This window comes from Sinocyclocheilus anshuiensis, unplaced genomic scaffold, assembly GCF_001515605.1.
Source record: "Sinocyclocheilus anshuiensis isolate Anshui unplaced genomic scaffold, SAMN03320099.WGS_v1.1 scaffold626, whole genome shotgun sequence".
Classification (NCBI taxonomy): Eukaryota; Metazoa; Chordata; class Actinopteri; order Cypriniformes; family Cyprinidae; genus Sinocyclocheilus; species Sinocyclocheilus anshuiensis.
Window position 1 is genome coordinate 788,773 of NW_015544167.1, and position 11,775 is coordinate 800,547.

The 11,775-nt window shown below is 39.2% G+C and overlaps 1 protein-coding gene across 1 annotated transcript in view; it reads right to left on the minus strand.

Moving 5' to 3' along the window:
• spire2 (spire-type actin nucleation factor 2) overlaps positions 1-11,775 on the minus strand; it is a 33,174-nt gene extending 21,399 nt beyond the window's left edge. Inside the window, exons 1-3 of the mRNA XM_016496073.1 lie at positions 11,197-11,775; positions 4,010-4,050; positions 3,541-3,918 (exon numbers count right to left, since the gene is read on the minus strand). Of these exons, the coding sequence (XP_016351559.1) occupies positions 3,541-3,918; positions 4,010-4,050; positions 11,197-11,476 (699 nt within the window). The 5' untranslated portion in view covers positions 11,477-11,775. The remainder of the gene's footprint in view (positions 1-3,540; positions 3,919-4,009; positions 4,051-11,196) is intronic.

Consider the following 11,775-nt stretch of genomic DNA (forward strand, 5'->3'; position numbering starts at 1 on the left):
AAAACCCACCACTTCAGGTCGACTTTGCACCGCAGACTTATTTAAATATTGCGCGGGAAAGACAGATCCGATAGGTTATCCAGATCGAGAAGTCAGCTGATGTTGCCAAGTGTAAACGCGCCGTGTCCTGATTGACTGATGATCCGATCTGCTTGATCAGATCACGGTGATCACATGTTAATGCCAAGTGTAAACGCAGCCTAAGACTTCCTTCATTGAGATAATACTACTTACCTTTGTTGTCCAGTACTGTGCATCAACTTAACTAGCTACCTACCTACCTATGCTACTTACCTGCTACGAATCTCTCTCAGTCATCATCTGCTTCCATCTTCTGTGATCCGGCACTGATCCCCTCCTCACCTGCAATACAAGGAAAGTTAAGACTGTTATTATCAAGTTTATGTTGGACTATTGCATTCTGAACAATCACTCACCTGCTTCACCGCTTGTCTTCTGGTTCTACCAATAAAGTCTGTTTGAGTTAATGACATTTACCTGTGTCGATCCTCCTGTTTGCTGACCGAAGACCAGACCTATTCCAACAACAACCATGGACATCCTATCCTCTAATCCTGTGAATTTGCTCCTCTTCATTTTCCAAGATGGCCATCCAATTGAAGATTGTTGAGGAATTTCTCAATCTTTCCTATAGAGTACCATGGAGCGATGATACCATGGACAGTTATATCAGCTATGCACTGAGACCTCTCTACCACTGTTTACTCTCCCTGTTATGGCGATGGCCGTAATGTGTGTTTGGGCCGCACACTGCTCTCCTACTCCTATTGAAGTGGAGGTCGTTTCTCACTCTTTTGTCCATCCTGAGATGACCATGGAGGTCGTTTCCAAGTCTTCGGTCTGTCCAGATACGACTAAGAAGGTCATTCCCGAAGTTCCTGTTTGACATTATGTAGCCATGGAGGCCACTCCATGTTCCCTCATCATCTCTCAGCCGACCCTCCCATCGGCCTTAAGTCAGCCAGCTCTCTTGTTGGCTGTCAGCCGGCATTCCAAATAGTCTGCCTGAGATCCTCAGTTCCACCATGGGGACCTCATGCCCTGCCAGCTCCGCCCTGGTGGTCCTCGATCTTGACAGCCCTCCCCGGGCTTCCTGCTCCACCGGATCTGCCGTGGTGGTTCTCAACTCTGCCTGTTCTTCTGAAGGAGTCTTCCTTCCCGTCTACTCCGATGTGGTCTCCTGAGCTACCTGCTCCGCCATGGTTTCCTGGGTTACCGTTGCTGTCCTGGAGATTCCCTCACCTGTCTGTAGATTCCTATTCACATGCCTGCCAACTGACACAGTTTCAGGACGCCCTCCCGCCCTGGTTATATTCTGTTATGCTAGTCTTTGCATAAGACTGCTTTCACCAATGTGGTTTGTGACTAAGACTTCCTACACTGAGATAATACTACTCACCTTTGTTGTCCACTACTGTGCATCAACTTACAGTTTTTCACATTTGCTAAGACACTAAACCCCATTCTCTGAACCAAATTCTCAGTAGACTAAACCAATTTGTCAAATAAATCACTCTTTCTGCAAAACCTTAAACAAGTTCAGGCAGTTTAGACACTTTTTGCAGAGCTCATGCACTCTTTTTTGCAAAACTCTAAACACATTCTCACTTAGTAAAACGCTATTTGCACTGTGATAAACTTGTGAAGCAAAACCCTAAACACAAGAAAGCAAAAGTACAACTGCAACATGGTTGTCATCATTTACACACAATAATTAAAAACCGTTCACACTTGTTTCTAAATATGTGAATGTACCAAATATAAGCCAGTTCAAAATGCACAGATGGCATGGGTGCATCCATCAATCTGAGAGGTATGGAAGAGTGAGTATATGAGGAAGAGGAGGATGAGGAAGAGCAAGACCAAGAACAGTCGTTTCAGATGAAATCAGAGCTACTGTGATAGACCATGTTCTTGTGCATGGAATGACAGAGGCAGGACAAAGAGTTCAACCTAATTTGAGTGGATTCTCTGTGGCCACCATAATCAGTTGGAAAAAGAACAGGAAAAGAAGAGTGGAAGAGAATCTTGTGTAGAATTGCAAGACAACCACGTTAGGGTGGAAGAACTGGCCTGGTCTCGTCGTTCCTACACTAACAGAGACCTTACCTGCTACTCACCTGTATACTCGCCTACAGTCCAGGATCCTGTCTTCAGTCATCTGCTACCTGCCCTCCGTGTGTTCGTTCCTGTATCTGCAAGAGAGACATTCAGTTACTGTTCAGCCAAGTCATAGCAAGCGCCATTTGACTGCCATACTTACCATTGCTTCATTTTCGTTCCTTTCCTGTGTCAGCCGTTCAATAAAACACTGTTTATATTTCACTTACCTTTCTGTCCTCTTCTGTTGTGTGACTGTGTGTGTGTGTTTTTTGTATATTCTCTGAGATATATATTCACCACAATTCACACTTAGGTGTGATTTATTTTGTGTGTGTGTGTGTGTTTTATTGCAAAATATTTACTAAATACAATAAACAGTTTTTTTTGTAACTACAGAATATGCACTGGACACTGTGTTCTCCAGTTTTTGATGTAGTGTCTAATGAATTATCTGTAGTGTGTATATTATTGACTAATGTGTGTATGATTTGAAAGCTTTGTTTGATTTTGAGTACAGGTGAAATGGTTTTGAAGCGATCGTTTGATTTTGAAATCAGGGTTTCTGTGAATTTAGTTTGAAGGTTTGAATTTGTTTTTAAGGTTTTGAGAAAATGAGTGATGGTTTCAAGAAATGTGTTTTAGCAATTCAGAAAAAAAATGTAACTAGCTACCTACCTATGCTACTTACCTGCTACGAATCTCTCTCAGTCATCATCTGCTTCCATCTTCTGTGATCCGGCGCTGATCCTCTCCTCACCTGCAATACAAGGAAAGTTAAGACTACTGCATTCTGAACAATCACTCACCTGCTTCACCACTTGTCTTCTGGTTCTACCAATAATGTCTGTTTAAGTTAATGACATATACCTGTGTCGATCCTCCTGTTTGCTGACCGAAGAGCAGACCTATTCCAACAACAACCATGGACATCCTATCCTCTAATCCTATGTGTAACATTCTCTATGTTACCTTCATTCCAAGTGAACTTGTATTTAAGCCTTGGTTATATTTCTCTATTCCATTTTCTTTTTTCATTATTTTGGAAAATGAGGGCATCTCATGCTACATGTACCTGCTGCCATGCATCTAATTTGAATAGACAAAAGACAAAAAAGCAAACGTTAAGGGAACCAGTCTGTTTATTTTGCTATGCTTAATATGCATTGTTGTATGTTTAGTTGCATTTTATTAATTGCATTTGGCTTTTTTTTTTTCTCTGCTGTTCACGATTAGAATAAATGACCTATAATCCATTTTTGGGTTGTGACCCCCCCCAGTTGAGAACTACTGATCTGGGCCACTGATAATTGATAATCTTCCTTCCGTAATTTTGAGTGTTTTTTTCTAGTTTCTTTAATTTCAGTGTTTCATGTTTTATGAAAGATGCCTTCATCAACAAGGAAGTTGGTTCCTCACCTCTTTGGCGTCTCTTATCCTGCTGAGGAAGGTCCGCAGCTCAAGGGTCTCCAGAAAAAGCGCTCGACACACGGCCTGGTAGTGCTCGGGAGCCAGTGCTGGATTTGCCAGTCTGCGGGCACAAAGTGCCATCACCTGATGAATAGTATGAATGTCATGCACTGTGCCTTCTTCCTCCTCTTCTTCATCCTCATCTTGGCCACTGTAGCCTTCGTCGTTAGCTGCATTACTGCCGCAGTGTTTGCTTTCGCTGCTGTCCTGACCACTGACCATAAACTCAATGAGCTGCTCAAGCTGAGGGCTCAGTTCCCGCTCCTCGCTGTCATTCAGGCCCCAGTCCAAAGCACGGTAGATCGTCACACCCATGGACTGAACCAGCTGCACACACGTATGATGAAGAAATGGGGTGTGTTAGGGGATGGAGAGTGCAAAAATGTACCATGATACCACAATAGTCTCACTACATCACCTTTCCATCAGCAGCAGAAATATGGTTTGTAGTACAGTCATCTAGAAAAACAAAAACAAAATAAGCAACAGAAAAGTGACACGTACTGTATATTTCTAGACTTTTCTTTCTTTTCTTTCTAACCAAACTGATGTAATTACACTGTACTAGTGTTAGAACCATTCAGGTGAATGAAAATACAAGAAATGCTAAAGATGTCAAAGGTTTTTGCTTGCTTTGCCACATTTTACTTACATATAAAATTGCTTTCACTGAACTATGTAAGCTAAAATTTGTGCAAGCTATGCATATTAACTTGACTCTTTCTTAGCAACCTGAACAAAAATTATAATTTTTAAAGAATCACATTTAGTAAAAAACTGTTAGAAAAATGGGATGAGGCTGCTCTGAGATGAACATACTGAATATTTAGGCTTGTTATTTCTAGGAAGGCTTTTACAGCCAATAAAACTGCCATGCAGGCCCCTCAATATGCAATTCCAAGTATTTTAAGGGGGTCAGTGAGGTGTAGAAATATGTCAGGATCATAAACTTTAAAGAATAGCAGAGAGAATGCTCTCCAGCCAGACACCCTTGAAGTGAACCACCACAACTGACAGTCCAAAATATATTGCACCAAAAAATAAATAAAGAATTAACTTTAACAAAACTGGCCAATCTGAATGGGGTTTTACACACGACTGTTTGATATAATGCCTTTGAAAAGCCTCAGATGTGGAACACCTGGCTAAAGATACTCTTAACTGCCTCTAGAATTGTAGAATGTCTCTGTGAAGAAACTAAACCTTAAAGGGCACCTGTTATGCAAAATCCACTTTCATGGTGTTTGGACATAAATGTGTGTTGGCAGTGTGTGAATACAACCACCCTACAATGATAAAAATCCACCCACTAATTCTTTTTTAATCCCCATTAAACCAAATCAGTCTCATTAGACATGGTGTTTTGATTCTCTGAGCAATGTGACGTCACATTGTTTAGGCCCCTCCCTGAGTGAGCTGCACACAATCCGCCATGTTTACCTTCACGCTAGAGCATTTAAAAGCAGCATTCGCGTAAGAAATGTCTTCTTATTAAAGCTATAAAAGTTATTCGGTCAAAAGCAGTGAGTGATTTTCTGTTTTTATTTATTGTTTGGGTCATATTAACAGCATAGACAGCAGTATAAGTGTATATTACGCTGCTGTCACTTAATACACAGATCTAATATAAACATGATTTCCCCCCGGCTGTTTCCCTTCAAAGACATGACAGACTGTGTTTTTGTAACGTGTTTTTAACAAAACCTTGTGTGCATTTGACAGTTTAAGCTCAATAAGACATGAAAGAGAACTTAGTTTAATACTCACATGCCGCTTTCTGCGCGCGTGCTTCAGGTGTGTGGCTCAGAAAACACTATATAAGAAACCTAAACTGATATGGCTTTAAAACGCAAGATTTCAGCTCAATAGCATGATAATCAAAACCAAACAGATGTTTTTTGGCAGAGTATTTGAGGTATGAGCTGTAAAGGCTCCGCCCTATTCTGGAAAAGCTAATTTGCATTTAAAGAGACATGCACGAAAACTGCTTCCACTCAAAATAGGCATTTTCAAAATGATATAATAAATGATCTGTGATATATATTATTTTTATTTGTTTGTTTTTTTAAATATCTTTGTGTTCATCTAAAGAAAGAAAATCATATATCTGGGACAGCATGAAGGTGAGTAAATTATGAGAGAATGAGAATTTTTGGGTGGACTATCTTTTTAAATGCTGTATGACAGCCTGGGTCATTGCGAACCAGCATTATCTGTTCCTGACCAGACATAAAGTACTAAACTAAATTCTGCATCTCCAAACATGGAACACTGTGGAAAAAGCAGGCTGTATAGAATTGATTACCATAGTGCAGTGAATGCAAAATAATAGTTTGATGTGGAAGAGTTCACAGAAATTGAACAAACAGTGCACAATGCTCACTTGCCTAAAACAAACAAGAGGTACACAACTACAGAACCAGAAACTGAAATCTGTTAACAGCCAAGTGAGCAGTCCTGATGAGTCAGTTCAGTGAATACTAGAAGACGAATGTTTATCCATTGTATGAGCTGAGGACGGAAAGAGGACATGTAGTTTGCACCTGCCAGGCATGCAGTAGAAGATGGATCAGAATAATGACTCTGTCGGATGTCCTCTGTGATATTCCACCTTTCACCCCTCCACCCTTTGCAGGGTAAGATACCACATGTTTCACTTATTAATATGAGAGAGCCAGCTGCTTTTGACTTCTTTTAATCTAGATAGTAATTAAGTGTAAATTTAAAGAGTTTGAAGTATAGAGTCTGCATCCTGAGACTGACTGGGGGAGCTATTTGGCATGCTTGAAACCCTTTTGGCATGCTTGAAATCCGTGTATCATTCGATCATTCGTTTTTTGATTTAATATTGAAAGTAGAAAAATGAGAAAACGGCTCCTTTTTAGTTTTTTTGTTTTTTTTCCGAAAAACGAGAAACGAGAATTCAGCTTAAATTTTCGTTTTTCGTTCATGGGTGGAAAAATGAATAAACAGCTTGAATATTTGATTTCTACACGTGGGCGGGAATTAAACGCCCCTTTCTGCTGATTGGTCAGCCGAAGTTTAAGCTCAATAAGACATGAAAGAGAACTTAGTTTAATACTCACATGCCGCTTTCTGCGCGCGTGCTTCAGGTGTGTGGCTCAGAAAACACTATATAAGAAACCTAAACTGATATGGCTTTAAAACGCAAGATTTCAGCTCAATAGCATGATAATCAAAACCAAACAGATGTTTTTTGGCAGAGTATTTGAGGTATGAGCTGTAAAGGCTCCGCCCTATTCTGGAAAAGCTAATTTGCATTTAAAGAGACATGCACGAAAACTGCTTCCACTCAAAATAGGCATTTTCAAAATGATATAATAAATGATCTGTGATATATATTATTTTTATTTGTTTGTTTTTTTAAATATCTTTGTGTTCATCTAAAGAAAGAAAATCATATATCTGGGACAGCATGAAGGTGAGTAAATTATGAGAGAATGAGAATTTTTGGGTGGACTATCTTTTTAAATGCTGTATGACAGCCTGGGTCATTGCGAACCAGCATTATCTGTTCCTGACCAGACATAAAGTACTAAACTAAATTCTGCATCTCCAAACATGGAACACTGTGGAAAAAGCAGGCTGTATAGAATTGATTACCATAGTGCAGTGAATGCAAAATAATAGTTTGATGTGGAAGAGTTCACAGAAATTGAACAAACAGTGCACAATGCTCACTTGCCTAAAACAAACAAGAGGTACACAACTACAGAACCAGAAACTGAAATCTGTTAACAGCCAAGTGAGCAGTCCTGATGAGTCAGTTCAGTGAATACTAGAAGACGAATGTTTATCCATTGTATGAGCTGAGGACGGAAAGAGGACATGTAGTTTGCACCTGCCAGGCATGCAGTAGAAGATGGATCAGAATAATGACTCTGTCGGATGTCCTCTGTGATATTCCACCTTTCACCCCTCCACCCTTTGCAGGGTAAGATACCACATGTTTCACTTATTAATATGAGAGAGCCAGCTGCTTTTGACTTCTTTTAATCTAGATAGTAATTAAGTGTAAATTTAAAGAGTTTGAAGTATAGAGTCTGCATCCTGAGACTGACTGGGGGAGCTATTTGGCATGCTTGAAACCCTTTTGGCATGCTTGAAATCCGTGTATCATTCGATCATTCGTTTTTTGATTTAATATTGAAAGTAGAAAAATGAGAAAACGGCTCCTTTTTAGTTTTTTTGTTTTTTTTCCGAAAAACGAGAAACGAGAATTCAGCTTAAATTTTCGTTTTTCGTTCATGGGTGGAAAAATGAATAAACAGCTTGAATATTTGATTTCTACACGTGGGCGGGAATTAAACGCCCCTTTCTGCTGATTGGTCAGCCGAAGATCAAACCGTGCCATCATCAGTTCTTCTGCAGCAGAATAATAGTCCTCCACTGCTGCAGTTGTATGGATTCTTAACGCATTTATTGCAACTACATTTAATCTTTTTTTCATCAAACAAACAGTCAAATGAATAGCTCGACACAACTCGTACCGGGGCATTGTCTAGACAGGGCTTTCTTCTGTGTAGATATAAATTCTATTCTTTGCATCAGCTGAGCATCTTTCTGGTGCATGCCACAAACATGAACCACAGGGAATACTCGTCTTTTAAAAGGCTTCATTTAGATAATTTTACATTAAATGCATCATATAAATCACTTTGGAATAAATCACAGTAGGCCTATTTATCATGATAAAAAAAGCGACTTTACAGTCTGGAAATACTTTAGGCTATAGCAAATTATTTCTCGGACCCCCTATCACTTTAAGAACTGCTGGTCTACACAGAAGAAAGAACTGTCTAGACTCTGACCCTGTATCCATGAACGAAAAACGAACATTTAAGCTGAATTCTCGTTTTTTGTTTTTTGGAGAAAAAAAAAAAAAACGAAAAAGGAGCCGTTTTCTCATTTTTCTACTTTCAATATTAAATCAAAAAACGAATGATCGAATGATACACGGATTCACCTCTCCCCACAAATCTGTATCAGTTCTTCAATATTTCTTTATGGTCTCTCTTGATAGCACAGCCCTTTTTAGGTTATGCTACAACATCCCAATCGGCTTCAAGTCAGGACTCAGGAAAACATTTTATTTTCTTTTTCAGCCATTCTTCAGTTGATTTGCTTGTGTGATTTGTGTCATTGTCTTGTTGCATCACTCAACCTCTATAAAGTTTAAAGTCATGCATTGCTATCCTTACATTCTCCTGTAAAATATTTTGATACACTTCTGAATTTATTGTTCCTTTAGTGATAGCAAAGTGTCCAGACCCTGAGGCAGCAAAGCAGCATTGGGTTCAGATATTGGGTTCTTCACTGGTTATTGAATGACATTTTTAATATTTATGGAAATTGTTTTATTATACACCTCTGCATAATGAAAGGGTGTTTACATTATTATCATTTTGAAAAAATGCTACCAAGTTTTTACTTATTCTTTCTGCCAGCCAATTCTGAAAGAAAATGTGCCAGGACCCTCCTACTATAGAAGTGAATTCAGCTTTAACAAGCATTTTAATGACAGATCAACTGTGAGCTCTTACTTCAGTGCAGTGTTGTGGATATTTCAGCAAACACTGTGCTTCATACATTCAGTTCAGCAGCATTAAAGAGGGCCAATTTTATGTACGTTTTGCATATTTGGTCCAAGTGTCTCTACAGAACTCTTTAACTTTGTGTGGGAAAGATATTTCATTGAAGATGAGGCCTGTTAGTCAGTACTTGGGTTCTCACTCCATCTGTGAAGCAACTGACTGTACATTTTCTCCAATTACGACTCAGCAATTCAGTGTTGTTGGGTTGGCATAAGGGATATCTGCTGAGGATCACGTATGCTCTCTTCTGTCTGCAGTCTCCTCCTCTAGCAAATGTGACTCAAACGCAGAGTTAAAGAACCCAAGCATAGTTTTAGGTTTTAAACAAGATTCCAGAAACATGCAAGAGAAAAAAAATTGTTTAAAAATTATCGACAGGAGAACTCAGACAAGTCAGAAAAGTAAAAGTTACATCAAATATTGTAGGACAAACACAAGGGCACAAGGAGCTAAAGTCGGCCTAAATAGTCTTTTCTCTCCTGCTGTGATATATATCTGAGTGAAACGACCACTCAAATGAAAAAAAAAAGTGCACAGAATTTATTTATAATAAAAACTGCAGTATTCAGTATTGTTGTTAAAAAACAACAATTGTCAGTTTTGATTTCATGATGAATTTAATAAATAAAAAACTTCAAATAAATACATAAATAAGAGCCTAACAATAACCATAGAACAAAACAACTATCTCAAATAACATTGCAATTTTACATGTACAAATTTATCTGTATTTGGAATTGTTTATATTTTTATTATATATATATATAATTTTTGTTATTGTGTAAACTGTACTGGTCAAATCAGTTATTTGCTACAATTATACATTGATATGTTTTGTCTAACTGAATGCTATTGTTTCTCATACTGAGCCTTTTAAATGCAGATTTCAACAGTAGGTAAAGTTAATGAAACTTATAAAAACTATAAAAAGTCTAAATGACATTCAAGCAAGATCCATAAATATATTCCACGCTTGACTGGTGGATTTGTAAAATTGTGATTCCTATTTAATTTCTATGGCAGTGCATTTGCCAATTTAGCTGACGTATCATAAACATTCCAAGTCATAAAAATGTGTTTTATATACATGCATTTCTGAGAGATTTTGGATCATTTTGCATGTGATGGCTCACACAGTGACAGAAAGTTTAAAAGTGAAGAGTATGACGATTTCACTGAGAATCAGCTCAGTTTTGATCGGGAAGCCATGTGCGTTTAGTTATTGTGCAAACTGTAGAAAATTGTACTTAATCTTTTCCAAACAAATTGTTCAGAGATCTGAACTGCAAATGTAGTTGTGCTCGTGTGAAATTATTTCTCATATCTATGTCGTCATTAAAAAATCCTACTAAAATACAATGTAAAAGACAAACGTTAGAGCATCCTTTGTCTATCCTCCTCTGCCTCACTTCCAAAACAGTGAATCCACGCACGTGTCAGCATGTTTTGTAAAGAGTATAGCGTGAGGGTTAGGCCTACTTACAGTATTTACACACTGCAGCGCCCTCTGCTGATACATTTTGTCAGGCCAATGCAGAAATATTCTAGACAACGGCAGCCGAGTTTTACCGCTGTTTACAACACATTGTATCACAAATCAAATTCAAAAACAGTGTTTACAAAGAACACAAAAGCTTCGGCATCAAATGCATCAAAGCTGAAGAAAATGCTTCAGGAATCAAAAATATAAACTTAACGCCATTGCTCACTGAACTAGATGGGAATTAAAACAAATACGCTCATCACGCATGCATTTAAGTCCTGCCTCGGTGTTGGATAAATATCAAATGCCTGACTTATTTTAAAAATGCGGCATTTTTATTAGTCATATCTCAATGGAGGACGTGCATCTAGGCTACCATAGATTTAGTGATAGAATACAAATGGGATACGTGTCAAATTAAATATGCCGGGACGAAAGAAACTCCTAAACCTGATTTCTTCTTGAGCCTGTTGAAGAAGTTTCGTTAAATGAATGTGGAGTCCTTACCGCTGCTGTCCAGATGTGCCGTGACTCTCCCGTCCCTGTGCAGGATTATTGATGACGGATCTCGGATCAGAAACTCTTCACCAGGCTGCGTGTGCGGGCGCGGCGCTCTCAGCTCTCTGCAGCACTGAAAACACACTGCCCAAGCCTGCTCCTCATTGATGGGCTGCTCGTAAGACTTCAGCACCTCCTCCAGGGACAGTTCCCTGATCTCACCTCTCTCCGCGGGAGCAGATACCCTTGAGTCTCCGTCCTTACCGCTTCTGTTCGCGGATCTGGCCATGACGAAGCCGAGCTCTAGCCTACAGTTTCCTCGGAGTCCACTTGGATCTGTCTGGGAACGGAATGATGATTCTGCTGTTCATTCCAGGAAGCGTCTGCAATAACGTCAGTCAGTGATGGGCAGAGGAGCGGAGGCGGGCGGGCATCTCTGATGGCGCAATTGTAGCAAAAGACAGAACGCAAGAGAGAGAGAGAGAAACAAACTTCATAACCATATATTGCGTATGTATGTTGTATGATGAATCTTTCGCATCGGTCAAGTCTCCTTCATCATGTCTGAACGGGTGTCATATCCTGCAT